This window comes from Leptonychotes weddellii, chromosome 9, assembly GCF_054177405.1.
Source record: "Leptonychotes weddellii isolate Sample4059 chromosome 9, ASM5417740v2, whole genome shotgun sequence".
NCBI lineage: Eukaryota > Metazoa > Chordata > Mammalia > Carnivora > Phocidae > Leptonychotes > Leptonychotes weddellii.
This window is the reverse complement of record NC_138377.1, coordinates 27,175,437-27,201,478: the sequence shown is the minus strand read 5'-3', so window position 1 is coordinate 27,201,478 and position 26,042 is coordinate 27,175,437. Positions and strand designations below refer to the sequence as shown.

Sequence of the window (26,042 nt, the reverse complement as noted above, 5' to 3'; positions counted from 1 at the left end):
TAGAACAACTTTCTAGAACCCAAAGAATGTTTATATCCTGAAGAGAGTTACAGAGAGCACATAAATAGGGCTTTTATATATATTTGGACCACAATCTTGTCTTACTCATGTATTATGTAATGTGATACCTAACTCTCCAATTGTATCATAAGCTTTTAGGCATGGACTTTATACTGTGCTGTCCAGTGGAAACGTAACGCAAGCCACATATGTAATTTAAAATTTTCTAGTAGCCACATTAAAAATAAGTAAAAAGAAACAGATGAGAATAAGTTTAGTAGTGTACTTTATTTAACCCAGTATAATAATCTAAACATTATTTCAATGTGTAATCAATATGAAAATTGAGATATTTTACGTTTTTTTCTCATATTTAATCTCCAAAATCCAGTGTTATTTTATTCTTAGTGCACATCTCAGTTCATACTAACCATATCTCAGATACTCAATAGCTGCATGTAGCTAGTGGCTACTGTTTAGGGCAGTGCTGTCTTACGCTTTTATAATTTAGTGCTAGTAACATAATTGTTGTTTTGTGTGTGAATGTGTGTGTGTGTCATCTTAGTTACAGATTTCTCTAATTGAATAAAATATAAAATATTTTTAAATGCCTATATTTTCTTTCTCTTAAAGGCTCTTCCTTCTTCAATGATTATAGTAGCAGTTTATTGTCCTGTGATAGCTGCTGTTTTCATTGTTCTGAAGATGGTCAACTATCGACTCCACAGAGCACTTGATGCTGGAGAAGTTGTAGATAGGAATGCAAATGAGTTCCCAGATCAGCGAGCCAAAGCTGAGCAAGGCAACTGTTCATCTAGAAGAAAAGATAGTAATGGACCGAGGTAAGGAAACCCATGCTGCTCAGTTTGTAAGGATGTGGATCATGCATGCGTACAATGACGTGATTACCGTGTTGTTCCTCTGTTCTGAGACGTGGTTTTAAGGCAGTGTTGTTAGTCTTGCCACAAGAGGTATGATGACAAGTACAGATGGTCACATTAGACCCCAGCAAAGCTAACTGGCATATCTGGGGGATTAATAAGGGTCCTGGCCTTATTACCAAATAACATGCTAGAACACTAACAGTTAAAATTGTAAGACAGTTATTCACACCAAGACCAAAACCAGTGAAAAACCGTGTAAAGAAATAATTTTAAAGCATGGCTTATAAATCTTAGCATTTATATTTTATTTATACGTATAAGTAAAATGTGTATATATTTTAAGCAAATTGTGATATTTTACTTGACATTTTTAATCTGCATTTTTCACTTAATCTATTGTAAATACTTTTCAATTATATATTCTCACCTTAGAAACTTCGCTGTTCCTTCCCTCCATCTTTGTATAACTGACCTCTTAGGATTCAAGTTTGTGTAGATGTCATTTTCTGCCCCCTCCCAGCTGCATATCCCTCCTGTGGCTCTCAGTCACATTTCTCTTCATTGCCTTGGCCTCATCCCCTTTCTCTTGTTGACCAAAGGATTTATTTATACATAATCAGAAGTTTATTGTGACTTCGTAGAAGTGATAGATACCACTAATAATAAGTCTTCAAAGAACAGTTACTATATGAACACTTGTTCTATGTAATCGTCCTAAAAACAGTTCTGTGAGATAGATGCTGTTATTATTCCTGATTTATAGATGTGGAAACTAGGGTGAGAAAGATGAAATATTCCAGGGACTCTGATCTGGAGTCCCGTGTTTTTAACCACTCTGCGATGTTTCCACTCAGTATAATAAGAAAGTGGATACTCATCTTTTAAGATAGGTAATGTTTCTGTTTTCCAGTACATGGAGTTTATCCCTTTTCAGTTATGTTTTCCTCCACCCCTAACATGATTACCCTTTTTGTTCATTGAGCAAATAGTTTGCCTCTGTAATAATTTTGTTCATAGCTCTAATCACTACCTGAAATTATCTTATTTAATCATGTTTGCATTATAAGCTTCTTGAAGGCAGGGTCCTTGTTTTTCCTATGAACTATTTTATTCCCAGGTTCTAAAACAGAGTCACTGATAGGTACTCAGAAAATATTTGAAGTAGTGAAAGCATTTTTTCTACATACTGTTTTTAATAACTGCACAGTATTCCATTTTGTAGGTATGTCATAATTTAACTGTCTTGATTTTAGTTACTTTAATTATTTTCAAATTTAAATTTGTATGTTAGATCACTGTGATGTTTAAATTTTTTTTTTAAAGATACTATTTTTGGGATGCCTGAGTGGCTCAGTCGGTTAAGCTTCTGCCTTTGGCTCAGGTCATGATCCCACGGTCCTGGGATTGAGTCCCACATCGGGCTCCTTGCTCAGCGGGGAGCCTGCTTCTCCCTCTGCCTGCCGCTCTTTCTCTCTCTCTCTGACAAATAAAATCTTAAAAAAAAAAAAATAAAGATTTTGTTTTTAAGTAATCTCTACACCCAGTGGTGGGACTCAGACTCATGACCCCAAGGTCAAGAATCACACAGTCCACCAACTGAGCCAGCCAGGTCCCCCTGGCATGTTGTCCTTTTAAATGATTAAAATTTTAATTATAATATAGGAGAGGTAGAACACTATAAAGCTATACCCATTTTTAAATTTTTCAATATATCTTGCCAAATTCCAAAGATTTACCTTCTAATTACCATGACCAGCAATTTGAGCACTTCTTTTTCTGCACTTTGACAACATTGAGTATTTGGTATTTAGACAAAACTGTGGTAGCTATCTCATTGTTTAATTTTTAAGTTTTTTTTTTTTTAAAGATTTTATTTTTGAGAGAGAGAGAACGAGAGAGAGAGAGCATGAGAGAGGGGAGGGTCAGAGGGAGAAGCAGACTCCCTGCTGAGCAGGGAGCCCGATGCAGGGACTCCATCCTGGGACTCCAGGATTATGACCTGAGCCGAAGGCAGTCGCTTAATCAACTGAGCAACACAGGCACCCCTTAAGTTTTTGGATTACTAGTTAAATGGGTGTATTTTTCTTTTGTTATTATTGTTACATATTTTGTGAATTGTTTATTTTTCTGTTGGTGGTTAATTTTTGCTGTTGATTTGGAGAAGGTATTTATGAAGGATATTAATTATTTACGTTTTGTGTCAAATACTTTTCCTCAGTTTATAGCATTTTATTTATATGCCACAATTTATTTTTATGTGGTCTATTCTGTGAATGTTTATTAGTTCTGCCTTTGATACCAAGTGTGTGAGATTTTTTCTTCCCCCATATTATTTAAATGTTTGCTTGTGTCTACTTTCAGCATTTTTATAATTTTTCATTCTTAAATTGTATTCAAGCTGAAAACATTCTTTTTTTGTTTTTGTTTTTTAGGTTAGTCCCAACACTATTGAGTGAATAATGTATTTTCCCCCAGTAATTTTTTTTTTTTTTTTAAGATTTTATTTATTTGACAGAGAGAGATACAGCGAGAGAGGGAACACAAGCAGGGGGAGTGGGAGAGGGAGAAGCAGGCTTCCTGCGGAGCGGGGAGCCCGACGCGGGGCTTGATCCCAGGACCCTGGGATCATGACCTGAGCCGAAGGCAGACGCCCAACGACTGAGCCACCCAGGAGCACTTTTCCCCAGTAATTTTAAATATTTTCCTTTTCATGTAGCATACTCATATATACTAATGTCAATTTCTGGGCTTTGTTTTCTGCCTCATTGATCTCTTTCTCTTTTGTTTATACCATACTGGTGTTTTGTTCTGTTTTGTTTGTTTTTTATTTTGTACTGTTTTTATGGCTTACTAATATGCGTAATATTTAGCATTGTGAATCCCTTTTCAGTATTTTTCTGTTTCAGCGTTATCTTGGTTCTTCTCATGTATAAACAACTGACCCTGAACAATGAGGGGGTTAGGGGCGCCAAACTCCTCACCCCGTGCAGTCAGAAATCCATGTATAAGGGCCCCTGAGTGGCTCTGTTGGTTAAGCGTCTGCCTTTGGCTCAGGTAATGATCCCAGGGTCCTGGGATCAAGCCCCGTGTCGGGCTCCCTGCTAGCCTGCTTCTCCCTCTTCCTGTGCTGCTCCCCCTGCTTATGTTCTCTCATTCTTGCTCTCTCTCAAATAAATAAATAAATAAATAAAATCTAAAAAAAAAAAAAAAGAAATCCATGTATAACTTTTGACTCCCCTTCCCCCAAAGTAACTACTAAAGCCTACTATTGACTAGAAGCCTTATTAAGAGCATAAACATCAACTGAAACATATTTTGTATGTCATATGTATTAATGTATGTAGTGTATTCTTATAGTAAAGTAAGCTAGAGAAAAGACATTGTTTTTAAGAAAATCATAAAGAAGAGACAATACATTTACAGTACTGTCAAATGTAAAAAATCCACATATCAGTGGACCTGCACAGTTCAGACCTGTGTTGTTCAAGGGTCAACTGTACATAGTTTTTTGTGAGATGCTCCCTTTGCTCATCCTCCAGAAAATTCCATTGACTTGATAAGTGTATTCAATATGGAGGGAACTCAACGTTTAAAATATGAAGTCTCATCAGAGACATGGTGTATATATCCATTTTTTCACATGTCTCATAAAATTTCATATTTTTTCTATGAGTTCTATGTATTTTTTAAGTCTATTTTATTTTTATTAGGAAATGCATACTCTTATGGGTAAACAAACAGAATGTAGACTCTGCACTTGATCTGCTAGGGCTTGAATCACTTCCTGACTGTATGACCTTGGGGGAGTTGCTTAAGCTTTTTATGCCTTGGCTTTCTCATCTGAATGATGAGGCAAATAATAGTACTATATCTTATGATATAGGATACAAAGAATGAATGAAAGATCATATACATAAAGCATTTAGAACCATTCCTTTTCTTTTAAGGGGGCAGGGGCAGAGGGCAAGGGAGAGAGAATCCTCAAACAGACTCCCCGCTGAACACAGAGCCCAGCGATATGGGGCTTGATCCCAGGACCATGAGATCATGATGTGAGCTGAAACCGAATCGGATGCTCAACCAAGTTGTTAACTCTTACTTTTTCTGGATATTATATATGTTTTTAATTCCTTTAAAAAATTTTTTTAAGATTTTATTTATTTGAGAGAGAGAGAGAGAGACAGAGTCGGAGAGGGAGAAGCAGACTCTCCCCACTGAGCAGGGAGCCGGATGCCGGGCTTGATCCCAGGACCCTGAGATCATGATTCGAGCCGAAGGCAGATGCTTAACCACCTAGCCACCCAGGCGCCCCTATGTTTTTAATTCCTTTCATTATTGTATTGTTTTTCCATTTTCTTTTAATTTAAAAATATTTATTGTGAAATGTATATATTTCTAAACAGCTTATCAGTCATATCATTCAGGATAATTTAGAGAATAATAATAAAGTGACTATTTGATTACCCACCACAAAACTTAATAGGTTATTATACAAATACAAGCCTTTGTGCACCTCTTTCCCATTTATTCTGTTCTTTTTCCTTCAAGAGTGACCATTATCTTGAATTTTATGTTAATAATTCCCTTGCTTTTCTTTCTTGTGATACAGTCTTTGTACATATTACTAAACATATTAATTTTATCTGCCTTAGGATATCTTAAAGAGAATAATACTGTATATATTCCTCTGAGGGGCTTTTTTTGTGCAAAATATTGTTGTATTTTATAGGCTTATTCATGTTGATGCTTATAGCTGTCATTTATTCATATTGACTGTTGCATAGTCTACCACTGTGGGAATAGACTACAATTTACTTATCCATTTTATTTATCCATGTGTTCTGAAGACACATTATTATATATGTTTCTTGGTACACATGTGTATATCTAGTGAATATAAACTGGTTCATAGGGTATTTTCATGTTCAGTTTTATTAGATAATTCCAGCCTGTTTGCCAAAATGATTGTACCAGTTTATATTCCCACCATTAATATGTGAAAGTCCTTATTGTTCCATATCCTCATCAATATATGATTTTGATAAGCTTTAAAACTTTGCCATTCAAATAAGTGTTAAATGTGTCTCATTGGGACTTTCAGTTAAACTTTCTGCTTACTAATGCTGTTGAGCATCTTATCATACATATTTGGTCCATTTAGTTTTTCTGTTCTTTCCAAGTCCCGTTCATGTCTTGTTTCATTTTTCTTTGGAGTTGTCTTTTTCTTATTGAGTAATAGGAATTTTAAAAATAAATTCATGGTACTATTACTTTTTTGGTTATATACATTATGGACATTTTCTCCCAGTTTGTGGCTTGTCATTTTGCTTTCCTTAAGGGGTTTTATGATTAGCATACATTCTTAAATTTAAGATTTGCCATTTTTTGTAATTAGCATTTTTTGTGTCTTGTTTAAGCACTTATTTCCTACACAAAGATCAGAAATATATTCTCTTATATTTTCCTTTAAGTTTCATATTTCTTTTGTTTTTGCATTACAGTTCCGACTTTAATTTGTAGTGTCAGGTAGGGATTGGACTCTTGTTTCTTTATGAGTAACTGGCTTAATCAGTATTTGTTGAAGAGACTGTCTTTTCCTTGGTGATCTGTAGTACTCACTCTGTTATAAGTTCAATTTCCATATATGGTGGGTGTGTTTCTGGGCTCTCTCTTCTGTTCTGTTGATCTCGTTGTCTGTGCCGTTACCACACTGTCCCAGTTACTGTAGTTTCATAACATGACTTTTGATGTCCGGTGGGACAGACGTCCTACTTTTTTTTTCAGGAGTGACTATTATTCTTGGCTCTTTGTTCTTTGATATAAAACTTAGAGCCTGTTGGACAAAGTCTACAAGAACTTAGGATTTTTATTGAAATTACATTGAATATGTAGATTCCTCTGCTGAGAATTAATATCTTTACAATATTGATCTCTCCATTTATTTAGCCTTCTTTAATATCTTTCAGTAAAGATTTATCATTTCTTCATTAAAAGACTTGCATAGCTTTTGTTAAATTTGCCAAATTATTTTATAACTTTTTTATTACAGAAATGTTTTACAATTACCTTTTCTGTTTTTCTCCCCCTTTAAATATAACAGTTTAGTTTTTACCCAGCAGCCTCACTAAACTCCCCTATTAATGTTGAAACTTTATAGGTATTTCTTGATTTTCTATAAATGATGACAGTTTTATTTCTTCCTTTCTAGTCCTATACTTGTTTAACTGTCATGGGCTATGATTTCTAGCACGTGGTTAAAGTAAAGTGGTATTGGCTTATATCCTTGTCTTTTTCTAATCTTAAAGTGTTTTGAAATTTCACCGTTAAATGAGATCTTTGTTGTAGATTTTTGTTCTTGATATCTGTTTTCCCCCACCCTCCCACTTGGGACTCACATTCCGTTCTGAGGAGAAGAAATGAACAGGAAAATACTTTCATTTCCAGAGCCTGTCACTGTGCTTGGTACAGTACAGTTGTCAGTTTGTTGCATGAGTGAATGAATGCAGGAGGACTACTTGAGCCTTATGGTTGTCATTGGCTCTGGTACCGCAGTTCAAAAATCCTTTTAAGTCTTTATCTTAGAGAAAGAGTGAAAGTCATTAATATTTGTATTACCTTTCTAATGTTTCGGGAGAGGAAATTAGCACATCGGATTTTAGGATTTGAATACAAATACTTTGGAGACCATATTTTCTGTTTTAAATGGCGGTAATGCTTGAACTACTGTAAATTAAGGACCCATTTAAACTATATGTGAGCAAATTTTAGGCTAAATTTTTTGAAGATTTAAGAACTTTGTTTTTACCTATTCATACTTTTATGAACATCACTGTGATCTAGATTAGATTTGGAAATTTAGTACTGTGAAGTTTCTGATTAAAGCCTGAGCAGTTAATGATACTAATAACCAACAAATTAGTTTGTGAAGTCTCCTTTATAATTCAGATTAGACCCCTTCTGCTTTTCTGCCTCTCCGTGTACCTGGTATTTTTTTTTTTTAACAGATGGGGAAATTAAGGCATAAAGGTAGAGATTCCCTGAATTTGGTGTATTGCTTACTGCAGTAGACCACTTTGCTTCTGTGAGAATTGTAAACTACTATACTTTCCAGGTATGTGCTGAAATTGCCATTGCCAAAAATCTGCAAGTCTTGCTAATAAAGAAAACTCTTACTCAGCCATTTTGTGTGTTTAGCTATATTTAGGACACCGACTTCTGAATTTGTAGAAAGAGAGGTATGGTAGTTTTGCTAGAGGATTATTTTGTTACAAAATGAGCTATCCATTTTTTTGCTCCCTTTAATACCTCCTTCCCACTCAGTGTTGGCCATTGGGCACTGGTTCTGGATCATTGTTTCTCAGTTGGGGGTGATTTTCCCCACAAAGAGACATCTGGCAATATTTGGAGACATTTTTGTTTATCACAACCAGAGGGGAGTGCTGCTAGCATTTAGCGGGTAGAGGTCAGGGAGAATGCTAACCATCCTACAATGCACAAGATGGTCCCCCACAATCAGGAATGAAATGGCCCAAATGTCAATAGTGCTGAGGTTAGGAAACCCTGTTTTTAGACAATGCTGCTTATTTTTGGTTTTGAAATGGAAAGAAAACTTTAATGCTTATTTTTTTTGAAAGACAAGTATTGGTGTTTTAGAGTAGACTTTAGAGCTGTACAGGCAAGGTGTTCAAATCTTGTCTCAGTTCTCATTGGCTATATGTACCTACATTCAGGTGTGTGGGAAGGAGAAAACAGATATAACAGATTGTAGCGTACTATGTAAATATTATATGTATCCTCCCTTCCCACCTGAACTCCATATACCAATGACTCAGTTTATGTTGTACACTCCTCTGAGACCTTAGATTTTTACACCTTTTGGTTTTCAGGTTTTTCATCTGTAAAATGAGGATAATAGTATTTATATCTTAGATTTTAGGAGGATATTTTGTGAGAAAATGCAAATAAAGCACATGCCCCTATTACTGGAATGTATTAAGTACTTAGTAAATATTTGTTATTTATAATAACTTTACCTTCAGATTGTAATCATTTGTATTTGCTATCAGAAGTGATGTCTGTAAGTAGGCAATATTGTCCATCAACTGATGAATGAATAGACAAAATGTGTTCTGTCCATACAATGCAGTATTATTTGGCCATAAAAAATATGAAGTACTGATAGTTGCTACAGCATGGATTAACCTTGAAAACCTTAGGCTAAGTGAAAGAAGCCAGTCACAAAGACCACACATATTATGATTCCATTTATATGAAACATGCAAAATAGGCAAATCTATAAAACAGAAAACAGATTTCTGGCTACTTAAGGCTGGGGGAGGATGGGAAGGGTAGGGGGGTTATAGCTGAAGGGGTTTGTTATTGAGGTGATAAAAATGTTCTAAAATTAACGTGGTGATGGTTGCATGACTTTATGGAATATATTAAAAACTGTTGACTTGCAAAGTTTAAATGGATAAATTGGATGATATGTGAATTATATACCAATAGAGTTGATGTATATAAACTAGGAAAGGTGAGGGCTCTCTGTCCTTTCTCTGGGGTTGAATATTTTACTCCTTAATCTTTACCTTGCTCTCCATCTTCTGATTTCCGTGGAATCTGACTTAGAAAATGCATTCTGGAGAGCAGTGGAGAGAACAGTGATGTTGCTGGTTAGTACTCACCACTCATTCAGTGTGATGATAGCTGTCTCTACGTACACACTTATGATTTTACCAAATTAGAAAAAGATTTCTCATTCTGGCCTCTGTATCCTGTATGAGTTAACACCAAACAGCTGACAAACTTGAACATGTTTCACTTTTCTCACACATGGACATTTGCATGCTGAATTGCTATCAGATTTGTAACTGAGTTCCAGTATATTTTATTTGTATAAATGGATAACAAGTTAGAAAGCTGATTTTCTTTAATAAATGTGAGTTAGCTAACCGCAGTCAATGGCCTAGAGTTAGGAACCCATTAGGTAAACAGACACATGAGACCATTGGTACTAAAACATCACTAGAATTCAAACAGCTGTAGTGATAAATACTTATTAAATGGAAGGTATACTTGTAAGCAAATTCTATTTTGCTTGTATTTTTTGCTTGCAGCTGTCAGAATACCTCATTGAAATAGGCTTATGGGAATTTATGGCACACACTACTGAAAAGTCTGTGTGTGAGGGATGTCTTCAGATTGGCAAGGTGCAGTGTCAGTCATTTCATGATCTGGCTTCCCTTTACCAGGCTGGCCTCCTTTCTTTTCAGTTGACTTCTTAGACAGCGTCCCCCCTTACGGTTGTAAAATGGCTGCAGCAGTGCCAGGCCTTAAATCTTCTCAGCATTAAGACTAGCAGATACAGAGAAATAACCTCTCTTAATAGTAGAACACTCCTGGCCTGATTCATATTAGCCTGAGTTAGGTCTTGTGCTTGTTCTAGGACCAAAAGAAAGGAACATGCTGATTGGCTTTGGTCAGTAGTGCTTTACCCCTAGACCTGAGTGTATGGTCAACATTACCCAAAACCATATGAGAGTTTGGGATGAGGTGGCACAACAAAAGAATTTTGGGTTGCTTTTTGGTGTTGTTGTTAACCAGATGATTGAAGTAGATGCTGGATAGCAGGGTAGTTTATCTGCTATAATTCTAGCATGTATACTAGAACTTTTATCCTTGGTAACAGTAACTTTATCAGGTACTTATTCTGTATGTACCAGGTAGAATGAGTAAAAATCTTTGGGTAAAAAACAGGATTATGGTAACTTTTAGGCCTGAGTTATTCTAAAAGTTATGTTCCTGAGGAACCTTATTATAAAACTTTCTAAGTTTTTTGAAATTTGGTGTGATCTTTTTCCCTAATTTTAGATCCTCTTATCTTTAAGTACTCTATGTAGACGTCTTCAGTTCTTTGAACTTAGTACTTTTCTCTTGTCTTTCTAATACCTGTTTTACTACATCATTTTATTTTTTAAACTTAAGACTTCTAATTCAATACAAATCTAAAATCTTAGCTTTCTACTTCTGTAAAACAAGTTAGTATCCCAGTTAAATGCTCTTAACATAAAAAATACAGATAGAGTTAGCTTGACAAAGTGGACTGTTCTCTTGCATGTTCCTCGTAGCTCAGTCAGACTGTGCTCCTGGAGAGTGGCCGTATAAGATCTGATTACTTTCTGTGTTTGCCACGGCCAATTTCTCCTTGCTGTTGGGAAGCAAAAGGCAAATCATGTCTTTGCTAGCACATGTCATAAAATATGCGCTGTATTTAGCATCTATAATTGTAACTAAGGCTAGTTTCTAATGTCGGATTGGGTATAGACTGGGAGAGAGTTTTAAATATTTTCAAGTAATGAAGTGGTTATAAAATAGTTCAGATTATAAGACTTACAAATGAAGAATGATCTTTTTTTTAATTGCTGTTTGCTCTGTTAGAAATAGAACCTTTTAGTTTTATAGGAAAAGGTATAATAACTTAAAAAATAATAAAAAACCATTGGTGGCAGAATAGTGACAATCACTCTCTTTTTCTCATTTTTTCCCCGCAGTGATCCTGGTGGAGGGATTGAAATGTCTGAGTTCATTCGAGAGGCCACACCCCCAGTTGGTTGCAGTTCAAGAAATTCTTATGCTGGCCTAGATCCAAGCAACCAGGTAGGAACCTGTGATTTTATTTTGTCTTTTTCCCTTCTCCTGATGGTGGTCTCAAGTAATTCTGTCTGTAATAATCAGTTGGTGTTTGGGTTTATCGTGCTGATTAATAAGTTTTTGATTGTTTATTAATAATATCATTCTTTAGTATTCTTATTTTTAACTGAATTTTCACATTAATTAAGTACATTTTTGCTGAGCACACACGTCGTGCTCATGCCTAGGGTAGTTTTTGATCATGACAGTTGTGGTGAATGCCCTTAGGAAAATTAGGTCCTTGCTTGCACTGTCTTACTAACTTTCACGTTTTTGGTATCGGAGGGGGATAGATGTTGGGGGTTATTCCTAGCTTAAACATGGCAAAAAAAAAAAAAAGATGTAATTTCTTCAAAATCTACACTTATCATGGTAGGCATCGAGTAATGTATAGAATTGTTGAAGCAATGTGTTGTACACCTGAAACTAATATAACGTATGTTAATTATACTTAAAACTTTCTCAAAATCGGTGCTGTTCAAGGTGTTAGTGGTAGAGCTAGATGTAGAATACAGATCTGCTTTTGCCAATTTTACTGTCTTTCTGTTCTGTAACTTTTAACTTAAAATAATAACTCTGAAAGTCTGCTCTCAAAACTTGGCTGACACCTGCTGTTCTGTTGTTCCGTCCAACCCCAGCTGGGCCTTCACGGCTACATTTCTGTCTCTCGTTGAACATCTCCCACACGAATCAAAGTCCCACTTACGCCTGCTTGCCTTCTCAGTCGATGAGTCTGGTAGCTGGAGTAATGCTGTAGAAGCATAAGAAAGTAAACCTAGCGAGAAGCTTAGAGGTCTTGTCATAGTCAAACTTTAGATAACTACGGGTTGTGGTGGGTTCTTCTGTCAGTCCTTTCATTATATAGAAGAGGAAAAAGCTGGTTTTTATCAGGGTCTAGCCCTCACTTCTTGATTTTCACTGCAGTCTTTCTACTGTTCTACACTGCTTATGGGTTGGAATCACTCTTCCTCCTTTCTGCTCCAGAGACTTCCTTTTTTTTTTTTTTTTTTTCCCTGGCCTAACTCTAACTTTTGTCATAACCATCCCTGTTTCTGAAGAGTTTCAGAGACCTTGTGGTATTGCCTCTTTCTCTCGCGGATGGAGTACTTATGTATGAATTTATTTAGCACTTTGTTTTTGGTGTGTGATCCTATGTGGCAGTGTGTAATCCTCTAAGGAGGAGGTTTTCCTCTTTCCTCTGTGGTCTAATAGACTGCCTAGTGCAGAGGTGACTTTCAGTGAATGGGTGCTAATTATCTTTATACAGATAATAGAACTTTAGAGGTAGAATCAGACCTGGCTCTTTATTTAACAAATGATTAAGTAGCAGACCTAGTTATCCTTACTGTCCCACAGTATTACTGTTCCACATCGTTTAGCCCTGTACTATTTCGGAACGGTATTAGGGAAAACACCATATTCTGTGAATCAAAATCTTGAATAGGGTCTTGTTCCTAATATATTTTGATAGAAGATTTGCCTCTGTTTGAATTGTGTTTCATGATTTAAACTTCAAGTGCATGAATTTTTGGTCGCAGTTTTAGTTGTGATTAAGTGTGGTGTAGAACAAATATGTCCTTAAATTTGTCTTCTTTCTATAACAAGCAGATGGGAAATGTTAGAATTAAAAAACAACAACAACAGTGGGACGCCTGGGTGGCTCAGTTGGTTAAGTGTCAGACTCTTGGTTTCAGCTCAGGTCATGATCTCAGGGTTGTGAGAACGAGCCCTGAGCTCAGGATTCTCTCTGTCCCTTTTCCTCTGCCCCTCCCCCATGCTTGCGTGCGTTCTCTCTCTCTCTCAAAAATTAGTAAAATAAAAAAGAAGCATTACTGCCAAGGACTGTGACATTTTAATTAGGTCCATACCTTTTAAGTTTCAATTTTTACAATACCAGTTTAAAGAGAAGTATTACTATCCTTGATTCTCTTTTGGTTGGTCTTGCTTTCTCAGTCTCTCTATGAAATGAAATGACTTAGTCTTTAAATATGGCTGCATGTTTTGTATGCTTAATTAACCCTGGCCTTTGTCCATACTGACATATGTTGGCAATGTCAGATTACCAAAGGAGTTAAGCCTATGTTTTTCCCACAATCTTTTGGAGAGCCGAACTTTTTTTTTTTCCTTTTTTCCAGTAGGACAGTTGAAAGGGTGCAGCAGTGGCCAGCCATCTTCCGTAACTCTACCATGGCATCGTGTCTTTTGGAACTTGCCCTACTTGTTTCAGGGAGGGACTCCCATTCTGAGTGTCATTAAAGCTCATCTGCACATAAATACACAGCATACCTAATTTGGTTTTCCTTAAAATATTAACTCTTGTATAAAAATGGGCAAATACTGGAAGTTACTATGCTACTTGGATTTTGGATTTTATTTTGCAGTAAAATGCTTGTTGACCTTTTTCTGTCTAGTTGCAATGCCTTTTATGGCTAATTGAAAGCAGAAATTAGGAAAAATCAGGAGCATCAGGCTTAATAAATTGTTCAAAAGTGTTGGCAAAACTAATTTTTTTTTTTTTGCCACATCAAAAGGTAGCAGTTCTAACCTGTTTGTATGTGCTTATTTTTACTCACTTTTTCACTGACATATAACTATTATACAACATAGTATACACTTCTTAAGTATACAGTACAGTGGGTTTTTACATATGTATACACCCCTTAATTGCCATCGAGATTGAGAAAGTTCCTCATGCCCCTTCAGACTCAATATTAACTTAATATTTTGAGCAAATTTTATCGTGTACTCCTATCAGTTGAATCAATGAAAGGAAAGATTGGGGGCTGCCTGGCTGGCTCAGTCAGGAGAATATGTGTAACTCTTGATCTCGGGGTTGGAAGTTTGAGCCCCAGTTGGATGTAGACATTACTTAAAAAAAAAATGACTTTTTTTTTTTAAGATTTTATTTATTTATTTGACAGAGAGCACAAGTAGGCAGAGCAGTAGACAGAGGGAGAGGGAGAAGCAGGCTCCTCGCTGAGCAGAGAGCCCGATGTGGGGCTCCATCCCAGGACTCTGAGATCATGGCCTGAGCCAAAGGCAGACACCCAACCAACTGAGCCACCCAGGCACCCCAAAAGATGAAATCTTAAAAAAAAAAAAAAGGAAAGATTTGGTAAAACACAAAGTATTATATGAATATTCTTAATTTTATTCTAAAATATTAAATTTGCTTGACTGTGTTCTTCTTAAATATCTTGAAAACAGGTATTAGAAAGTTACTAAGACTTGTGGATTTAGTAACTCTCATATTGTTATGTTTGATTTCCTTAATGTGTTTGTGGAATTTGTGGTATTTGTTTATATGATTTTTATGGTGGTATAATGAATGATGGCTAAGATTTTAGGGAATGCTACATCATCTGGAATATAAGCATTAAAAGCTCGATAGGTTTTAGTTTTCTGTTTATAGTTAGTGCTAAGCAGTCATTTTACGTGGATCCCTTAGTTTTTTATTGTTTTTAAATATGTTATAGCATTTTACAAAGAAGTACTTACTTTTTGTCTAGAACTCAGGAAAGTACATATTGATACACTAACAGTTTGACAGTAAGATTTAGCTTGCTCTTTGTAGCATATATTAATGTGTGGTCCCAAACCTTCCTTTTATATGCCCTGATAAGTCTGAATTTGTTTGATAGACTTAACACCCAGTTTTGCTTTTATTTATAATATGAACGTGTCATGACACAATATAAAAAATGATAGTAATTGTATGACACGGATTGCTTGATGTTGGAGGCATCCTGCAGGCTCCGTCAGTCCCGAGCACGCAGAGGGATTCCGTGCCCTAGCTGCATCTGCATCGTACATGCAGAATGTTCCGCAGCAAAAAGGTTCTGTGGCTCTCATACAACATGCCCAGTGGGTATCTTTTAATACAAGTGACTGATAGCATGTTTTGATAATATCGTTTTGCTTGATGATCTTGGTAGTCCATATTGATCATGACATAGCATTTAATTAGTTTTACTTCATGTCGTGTTTTCAGATTGGATCTGGTTCCTCTCGTCTTGGGACAGCAGCAACTATTAAAGGTAGACATTAAGTTGGAAGTTGCCTACGACTTTCCCTTTCATTTTTGATGTAATAAAGATAACTGAGTACTATATATTCACACGTAATGAGAAATCATTCTTGAAATTATTTTGTAGATGCAGTTATGTATCTTATGTTAAAGGTTACTTGATTTAAATTGGGTTCTCCTTTCACCATCCAAATCTCACACATTTGAACATTTGCATTACATTGCATGAATTGTAAGTTTTGATATATAAGAAACTTCCTTGCCTTGAAGGAAAATACTTTTCATGGGTTTGGTGAGGTTTGTGGAAAACTGAGTAATTTAATGTGAAACCTTTAAATTGGGCGCAAATAAGACAGTAAAAAAAGAAGGAAAGTGTTTTTTGTATGTCTTATATGTGCCTTTTACATGCATCTATTCAAGATAAATTTTTTTACCCTATACTTTTTTAGGGGAATTTTTATAATTTTCCCTGGGAAGGAAATTTATATTGTTTCAAGTTGTTATTACATAATTTCTATTTCTTTTTAAAAAGTGCTTATTTTTTAAAGAAAGTTTTATTAGTTAACAGTATGAAGCTTTCTGTAATTTGGTTTATAGTGCTGTGAGAATAAAGATGTGGTCTCACTGTCCATGATGCTTCCTATTAGTTCAGTGCATCATCCATTATTGTAACCTGTGGTATATAAAAACTGCTCTAGTAGGCATCGTATACTAGTATAGTATATAGTAAATTAGTGTAGTTGATAGCCTTTCTTGTTATGCCACACTGTACAGCCTTTACTTTTAATATAATGTGTTCACATGTTTCTCTTAACTTTGTAGGAGATACAGACACCGCTAAGACTTCTGATGATATCAGTTTAAGTCTGGGCCAGAGCTCTAGTCTTTGTAAGGAAGGAAGTGAAGAACAAGGTAAGAACATTGTACTTCACACTGACGTTGTATATTCTGGTGACCAGGGTGAGTTTGTAGAATATGCTGCTCATATTTTGGCAGAAGTTTATAATAAATTAATATATTTTTAAGAAACATTAAAATAAAATTATTAACTAGGATAATAGTAAAACAGTGTTATAAGTACTTTTAGCTTTCTGGAACTCAATTACACATGGTCTGCTAAGTAGACATGGAGAGAAAAATTTTGTGAGCCTGTGCCCTGGAGTGAGTATGAGATGGGAGATAATCTGCTAGTCCGTAGTGGGTCAGAGCATCTTGCCTAGTTTAGTAACTTGGTATGTAAGACTGTTACTTTCCATCCAGTGTGACCTCTCAATGTCAATTGCTCCATATCTTACCCAACAGTATGTTTTAGTAGAGAACTAAGTTGCTCTTGGACTTACAGAGAAACTATGTCTGCTTCCAGCACGGTGCCTCCTATAGCAGATTTTTAATAGAAATTTGGGCTTTAAATGTCTTTTCTTTCCCCTCCTTTTTCAATTCTATTATAAATGAGTGTTTTGGATTTAATGGAGTTGGTTGTTTTTTTTTTTTAAGAATGCCACATTTTTATGTTTCATTTTTAATTTTCAAACATGAAAGGTTGGATATGTTATCCCGTTTTCAAATAGAGATTATCCCAATTTCCATAATCAGTGAGACAGAAACCTGTTTCCCTATTTCTAACCTGTTGTTTTTATTAGCCTATATGTGGTTTTTGGAAGGCAGGCAGACTGATAAGTTTCATAATTAAGTACAGGAAATTTATTTATGAAGTTACAAATAGGTTTCTAAATTATGACATTTTCCTGTTCAATATTTTACCTAGGTCAATTCTTACAAGCATGTTTTGTTTCTGGTACTTGGAATATAAGTTTATCGTGCTATAACTGCTTTTTGGAATTGCAGTACCGCATCATTTATTTGCTTTTGTGGACTACCCCTGCCAATATACCCCCCTAAAAAACTTCCAAACATACTGTATATTATAGAAACTATTTTCTTATAAAAGGTTAAGGTGAATTGATCAGTTTGAGAATTACAGTATCTTTTTCATGATATGTATCATTAGAATGTCTCAAAAATTAGGTAATGATCTTAGAGGGGCTAGTGCCACTGCATTTAAGGTCCTGTTTCTTTATTTTATATCTGGAAAGTACCATGCATAAGCAAGAATTTTGTAGTCTGTCGGGTTGGGAATTATATGCACACAAGCCTCCCCTACAGATACGTATTGACATAGATAGTGATGTCCAACACTCACTGAGCACACACTATTATTTAGGCTAGGGGTCAGCAGACTTTTTCTATAAATGGTCAGATAGCTTTGTAGGCCGTATGGTCTCTCTTGCAACTATTCAACTGCCACTGTAGAGTACAGGAGCCATAAACAGCACGTTAATGAGTGAGCATGGTTGTGTTACACTAAAATCTTACTCAAAAGCAGGCAGGGGGCCAATTTGGCTCCATGGGTCTTAGTCTGTCAACCGCTGGTTCAGGTCTTCTTTTAAGCATTTTATAAGCATTCACACAGTTAATCTTCACTGTAAGCATTCGAGGTTAATAATACGATTCTCACATTATAGATGAACATATCGTGGCTTAGAAGTTATAAGAAACTTGCCCAAAGTCACATAGCTACAAAGTGGCAGTTCTATAATTGAAATCTAGTTGTTTTTTTTTTTTTAAAGATTTTTATTTATTTATTGAGAGAGATAGTGATAGAGAGAGAGCATGAGAGGGGGAGAGTCAGAGGGAGAGGCAGACTCCCCGCCGAGCAGGGAGCCCGATGCGGGACTCGATCCTGGGACTCCAGGATCATGACCTGAGCCGAAGGCAGTCGCTTAAACAACTGAGCCACCCAGGCGCCCCCTGAAATCTAGTTTTGAATCATGCTTTTAATTGCTATGCAGTTACACCACTTCTAAATATTTTATTTATTTATTTATTTATTTGACAGAGAGAGACACGGTGAGAGAGGGAACACAAGCAGTGGGGAGTGGGAGAAGGAGAAGCAGGCTTCCTGCCGAGCAGGGAGCCTGATGTGGGGCTCGATCCCAGGGCTCTGGGATCATGACCTGAGCCGAAGGCAGATGCTTAACAATTGAGCCACCCAGGCACCACTTTTAGATAATTTTGTAACTTCTATCATTTTAATATAACATTTAACAAATAACACACATAGCTAACATTTAACAGATATTATGTAGTACTCATTATGTGCTCTGAGCACCATTCTAAGTACTGGAAATAAATTAGTGAACAGACAGACAAAAAATTCTACCCTTCTGTGGCTTCCATACTACGGGTATGGAATCATACTAGCATAAATCAAATAAATATGCAGTAGTAGGGACAGGTGATAGGGAATGGTGGGGGCTGGGGGGATTTAGGGTTTAAATGGAGTGGACAGGGGAAGAAAGCCTTGCTGAAAGCAAAGACCTGAAGGAGGGGAAGGAGTGAGCTATCAGGATATTCAGGGGGAAGGGGCTCTCTAACAGCACTGGCAAAAGTCTTAAAGTAACAGCATGCCCGTCAGGTTTGAGAAACAGTGTGGTTGATGTGAAGGAAGTGAGGGGACAAACTGTATAGTCTTGTAAGCCATTTTAAAGATTGTGGTTTTGGGTGCCTGGGTGGCTCAGTTGGTTGGGTGTCTGCCTTTGGCTCAGGTCATGATCCTGAGGTCATGGGAGACTGCTTCTCCTTCTCCCTCTGTCCACCCCTCCTCTCCCTCTCACCCCCCCTTTTGCTCGCTCTCTCTCACGCACGTGCGCTCTCTCTCAAAAAATAGAATCTTTTAAAAAAAACTAAAGAGTGTGGTTTTAATTCCTAGTGAGGTGAGGAACTGCTAAAGGGTTTTGAGCAGAAAAGAGTGTCAGGATCTCAATTACAGTTTTACAGAACCACTGTGGCTCCTCTTTTGAGATTAAAAGGAACAAAGGCTGAAGCAGGAAGCTCAGTTTGCAGGTGATTGCAGTAATCCAGAACACAGATCAGGGCATTGACAAGTAGTCTGTGCGTGTAGAAGATATTAATGAGAGGCGATGTTGATGTTGATGGATTTGGATATATTATGTGAGAGAAATAGTACTCATGGATGACTGAAAGGTTTTTGAGTTAAGTGATGGGGAGGATGGGAAGGAAGACTGAGAAGGAGCAGATTTAGGAGCCGGAAGAGCATGGATGAAGGTAAGATAGGGAGTTCAGTATGAGATGCTGTTAGGTCTCTAAGTGGCAATAATTAGTGGATAATTAGGCAGGTCTGGATTTCAGGTAAGAAGTCTGGGCTGAGGTTTTAAATTTAGGAGTTTTCAGTGTATAAATACCAGAAAAATATAGTCATGTCAACTGTGGGTTGGGTTATCATGAAGTTCCTAAACTAACTGGGCAAGCCTGCATGGTTAGCCTAGCCTGGAGTTCAGATGTCCTGGCTGCCCTGATCCAAATTTGTTGGTCGTGGCTATGATTTGGCACCACCTAGTGGCAAATGTTCATTCTGGCTTAATTATCAGTTGGGGCTCATCGGGTTCTCTAGCTAGTTTGGGTTTACAGGACAGCAACGTTTAGTTGGTTGGCAGTTAGTGATTAGTTGGACTCATTTTATCAACGTGATTCAGCATGATTGAGAATGACCTGAGGATGTGGGGACGTGGGCTCTTTTTCACTTTTAAGAAGGGATTATCTACAGTTGCCCTCTCCAGCCGCAGTCATGTTTTCCCTACCCAAGATCGGTTCTTTAGCCTATTCCCATATGAGTGTGGGGGCTGGCAAGAAGATGGAGGAAGCTAGTTACAAGGATTCCTGAATTTTAGTTATCATGGGACCAGAATACTGGATGAGAGATGGAAATGAGGGCGTGTAGATGGAAAATGGAGAAGTTCCCAGGATTGAGCTTTGAGCCACTCCAGTTTAATAGGTGCAGGAGACTGAGTAGGAACAACTGATGGGGTGCAGGAAGACTTAGAGTGTTGTATCCCAGTTTCTCAAGGAGAGTGCAGTGCTCAGCTTTGTCAAACATTGCTCATAGGCCAGGTGATAGGAGACTGAGACTTGCCACGGGATTAGCAGCACAGAGGTTGTTGGTGACCTTGATAAGCATATTCTTGAGGGAGATCACAATACATATAGGAGAGAATTAGAGAAGGAGAGCTGAAAAGAGGGAATACAGACTGTTCTTGGTGAATTTGTGTAAAGAGGATCAGAGATGCAAGGTGAAAGCCAGCAGGGGAAGGGAGGATAAAGGAGAGTTTGGGATTTTATAAGAATGCATAAGAGAACAGCTTGTTTTTTATAATTGATGGAGATGATCCAGAAGAGAGGAGGAAATGTGGTTTTTGTTTATGAAGTAACATGTGTTAATTTTAGAAAAAATAGTTAATATGAAGAAAATAATTCACACTTTTGGCACTGAAATAACTTAATGTTTTTTGGTATATCACTTTTTAAAATTATTCTTGTATTGTGATATAATTCATATATTGTAATATTCACTCTTCCTTTTTTATAAGATTTTATTTATTTATTTGACAGAGAGAGAGAGGTAGTGAGAGAGAGCACAAGCAGGGGGAGCTGCAGGCAGAGGGAGAGAGAGAGAAGCAGACTTCCCACCGAGCAGGGAGCTCAATGTGGGACTTGATCCCAGGACCCTGGGATTGTGACCTGAGCCGAAGGCAGCCGCTTAACCAACTGAGCCACCCAGGCATCCCTGCAAATACACTCTTAATATTCTTTTTAACTCTTACAGATTGGAACTGTATTTTTATATAGTACCATCATTTTCACTTAAGTATTTTTTCTCATATTAATATATGTAATCTTTGAAAACATTTTTAGTGCCTGTGTGATGTTTTAATAGACAATCTAATTTATTCAACCTTTTTTTATTGGACATTTTCATACTTTTTATGTTTTGAGTTTTATAATAACCTGAAATGAGCATTTTTTTGCTAAAACCTTATATACATACCGGATTTTACCCTGTGGCAGCAACTTCTAGAAATAGATTACTGATCATGGGTGAGTATATTTTTGGAAGGCTTTTGGCCATATTGCTAGATTGCTGGTTACACCACTTTGCACCAGGATGAGCAGTATGTGAGCGTGGCTTTCTTATCCTAAATGCCACTAGTAGCAGTCATTGAAAAAAAGTTTACTTATGAAAAATAGTATCTCTTTGTGTTGATTTGAGCCTGTCTTTGACTGTATTGCTACCAGTAAGAAAGATGTCTAAGCAAGCATATTTACTTGAAAATTTCTAAAACCCCCTAAGGTTCTTCCTGATAAGATTTTATTTTTTTATGGTATAGTTAGCAACATTGAAAAAAGTACATGTATTAAAGTAAGTTTGGCTGTGTCTTTTTAAATGAAAAAGTTATATTTCTGGTTTATTGATGTCTTGGAAGGGAATTGGTTTTGATTATTAGCATTTTTTAAAAAGTCTTGTATATTAGAATTAGTGATTTTCAGTTACTTGTTCAGTTAAGTCTTTTTTCTATAAAATTCATAACTTTGAAATGTGAATATCACACTTTCTAATTGCTTATTATAGATAATAGAGTTTTTATAAATAACTGTTAAATTTAATATTTATATAATTTAATATTACAAAAGAGTAAATATAGTGCTAACTTTTAAATTTTGGTATTTAGAGATCTAAGAACCCAAGTACAGTGGCAGCTGTTTTGGACAAATGATAAAGAACATGAATTTTACTTATGTTGAAGACTTTAAAACGTAAGATAGAGCCTGATAGGTCATTTATTAATCAATTTATATGGTATATTCTAGAGGCTGTTTCTAAGTTTTTAATTATTTAAATCTAGTCTAGATTTAGATTTTTTAAAAGTACATACACATTTCTAGTAATTCATTTTTATTTTATATTAATCTTAGGGGGAAAGGTATGCTTTTATTGAGATTCTCCTGGGGAGATCTGACTTAACTGCACAATCTATCACTGTATTTTTACTATTGCAGTTATAACAAATAAAATAGTCATTTTTCTTTTTATTGAACTAACAGCAGATTCAGCCATCCCTGTCTGTCAAAAAGTATATAAAAAGTCAGCTGTTGTACAGTTCAGTTGCCAAGCTGTATTTCAAGATAAATTACAATGTAGATAGGTAGGTGGATTTATTTATATCTGTATACATAGTACATACGGTAATTCAAGTCACTAATCACTGCCCTAAGTGGAGGGGTAAAGGAATGGTCTTAATAGATATACAGGGATAATGTATATTTTCATGAGGTAGTTTGTACTTGTTGCATGAATGATGAAAGAGAAAGTGCGGTATTTTGCTCCACAACTATTTTAATCTTTTCGGTCATTGTGAACAGCAAGATCTTACAATCATTATATCATGTCTTCTTTGGGGATTTTTCAGCCTTTCAAATTTTTTTTTTTTCTGTTTCAAATTACTCTTAGGGTTTTGTTTTTTTTTTTAAAGATTTTATTTATTTATTTTTTAGAGAGCGAGCGAGAGAGAAACAGCATGAGAGGGGAGAGGGTCAGAGGGAGAAGCAGGCTCCCCGCTGAGCCGGGAGCCCGATGCGGGACTCGATCCCAGGACCCTGGGATCATGACCTGAGCCGAAGGCAGACGCTTAACCATCTGAGCCACCCAGGCGCCCAGGGTTTTTTTTTTTTTTTGTAAGATAATCGCATTAGTTTTTCAAAAAAGTTTTTGTACTGTGTTAGTGAAGTAAAACAATGATAGCTGCTGTTAATCATGTCAGGCATTGTGCTAAGCAATGTATATGCTAAAACACACTAACTCAGTTATTTCATGGTACTACTTAGTGATATTGAGATTGTATTTTATAGATAAGGAAACCAAGGCTTGCAAAGGTAACCCAGGGCTATGCAGTTAGTAAGCTAGAGACAGACTTCACATAAAAATCCAGGGCCGCTTTATGGAGAGCGGGGCTGGTTCAGTCGGTGGAGCATGCGACTCTTGATCTTGGGATTGTAAGTTCAAACCCCACGTTGGGTATAGAGATTACTTCAAATAAAATCTTTAAAAAAGAAAAAATCCAGGGCTGTTTTAAATATAATCCTATGTTGCCTCTTATTGTTGATAGTCTCTGGAACCTTTTCTCTGGTCATTCGAGGATTTAGAAGTTCAGTTCATTCTGTCAATAGAATGCTTTCTTTGTGCAGCTGTGAAATAGAAACTCGCTCTTTGGAATGACTGGCCAACTTTTATTCAGTGAACTACTTGGGAAATTGTTTTTCCTTGATTTACCGTATGCTGTGAGTTCTTTCCATTGTTAAACAGTAGAAAAGCAGATGATAGATTTGTGTTAACATTTCCAAATATGTGTTTGAAACAGATCTGGCAACTGATCGGAAGCTCTTCCGTCTAGTCTCCAATGATTCCTTCATCTCCATTCAGCCTTCCTTATCTTCCTGTGGACAGGACTTACCAAGGGACTTCAGTGACAAAGTGAGCTTGCCGAGTCACAGCCACCACCACCACATTGATCAGTCTCTGTCCAACGCCTGTGACACAGAAGTAGCTTCTCTCGTCCCTTTACATTCACACTCTTACAGGAAAGATCACCGGCCACGAGGTGTACCACGGACTTCTAGCTCTGCTGTGGCTTTTCCAGACACTTCACTGAATGACTTCCCTCTCTATCAGCAAAGACGGGGGTTAGATCCAGTTAGTGAGTTAGAATCTTCCAAGCCTCATTCCGGATCCAAAGAATCCTTGGTAGAAAATTCTTGTTTGTCTGGAGAATTTCAGCTTGTTGGTGAGCTGAAAAACAGTAGTTCTCAGCCACCTACAAAAAGTGGGAAGAGCAAACCTTTGAAAGCAGACAAAAGCATGGATAGCCTGAGGAGCCTGAGCACCCGGAGTAGCGGGTCGACAGAGAGCTATTGCAGTGGAACGGACCGAGACACCAACAGTACTGTCAGTAGCTACAAAAGTGAGCAGACCAGCTCAACTCACATAGAGAGCATCTTGTCAGAGCATGAGGAGTGTCCCAGAGTAGGAAAGAAAAGTGGCAGGAAGAAGGAGGGCTGTGCTGACCCAGAGGGCAAGAGCAGCTGTACCACTGACAAAAGGACTAGCAGTGAAAAGACTGCCTTGGAAGGAAGTACCAACAGTGGGGTTCAAGAGGCCAAGGATTCCAATACCTCCGATGATATGCACAATCAGAGAGATCTCACCACCTCTGCATCTGAAGAAGCCAATAAAAATCCCCATGCAAATGAGTTTACGTCACAGGGGGACAGACCCCTCGAGAAAACTGCCGAAAACAAAGAGGAGCAGAGTGATAAGTCCGCTCTTTCAGTGGACTCAAAAGTTGCTAAAGACAGTGGTGGAAAGCAAAAGGAGGGGGATGTACGACCTAAATCGTCTAGCTTGATCCACCGGACAGCCTCTGCCCATAAATCAGGCCGGAGACGGACAGGAAAAAAACGGGCCAGCAGTTTTGATTCAAGTCGGCATAGGGACTATGTTTCCTTTCGAGGTGTTGCTGGTACAAAGCCACATAGTGCTATATTCTGTCACGATGAGGACTCTAGCGACCAAAGTGACTTGAGCAGAGCATCAAGTGTTCAGTCCGCCCACCAGTTCAGCAGTGATAGCTCTTCTAGCACCACCTCTCATTCATGCCAGTCTCCTGAGGGCAGATACAGTGCCCTCAAGACCAAACATGTCCCTAAAGAAAGGGGCACTGACTCTGAGCATGCACACAAAGCCCATCTGGGTCCTGAAGGAACGGGCAAAAAGCGGACAGCACGTCGGACTTCCAGCACAAACAGTGCCAAGACTCGGGCCCGGGTGTTGAGCCTGGACAGTGGCACAGTAGCGTGTTTGAATGACTCCAGTAGGCTGATGGCACCCGAAAGTATAAAACCCTTAACCACTTCCAAATCAGATCTTGAGGCCAAAGAGGGAGAGGTGCTAGATGAGCTATCTTTATTGGGCCGGGCTTCCCAGTTAGAGACAGTCACTCGGTCGAGGAATAGCTTGCCAAGCCAGGTTGCATTTCCTGAAGGCGAAGAGCAAGATGCAGGCAGTGGAGGTAAGTAAATTATAGGAAGAGATTTCCCCAAGAGTCACTGCAACTGTTGATACTATTGACTAGAGTAGTACTTACTGAAATAGGCTTTGTGTTACTATCCCTCCTTCCACTATGTTATTAAAATAAACTTTCTTCCACGTAGAAAGAGATGGTTGTCTCAGAAAAGGTTTTGGTGTGAACATTGAGAAAATATTTTTTCAGTTGTGTTATTTGAATATATCAATTCTTTCTTGGCCTTGGGTTTTTCTTTTTTTCTTTTTTTTTTTTTTAAGATTTTATTTATTTATTCATGAGAGACAGAGAGAGAGAGGCAGAGGGAGAAGCAGGCTCCCAAGGAGCAGAGAGCCCGATGCAGGACTCGATCCCAGGACCCTGGGATCATGACCTGAGCCGAAGGCAGTCGCTTAACCAACTGAGCCCCCCAGGCGCCCGGCCTTGGGTTTTTCTAAGTCAGTTGCCATCTCC

General features: G+C 37.4%; 1 protein-coding gene across 1 annotated transcript in view; it reads left to right on the top strand.

Annotated features, from left to right (window-relative positions):
- PCNX1 (pecanex 1) overlaps nt 1-26,042 on the top strand; it is a 124,317-nt gene that overhangs the window by 27,348 nt on the left and 70,927 nt on the right. Inside the window, exons 2-6 of the mRNA XM_081829749.1 lie at nt 634-842; nt 11,435-11,540; nt 15,565-15,610; nt 16,423-16,512; nt 23,871-25,577. Coding sequence (XP_081685875.1) covers nt 634-842; nt 11,435-11,540; nt 15,565-15,610; nt 16,423-16,512; nt 23,871-25,577 — 2,158 coding nt within the window. The remainder of the gene's footprint in view (nt 1-633; nt 843-11,434; nt 11,541-15,564; nt 15,611-16,422; nt 16,513-23,870; nt 25,578-26,042) is intronic.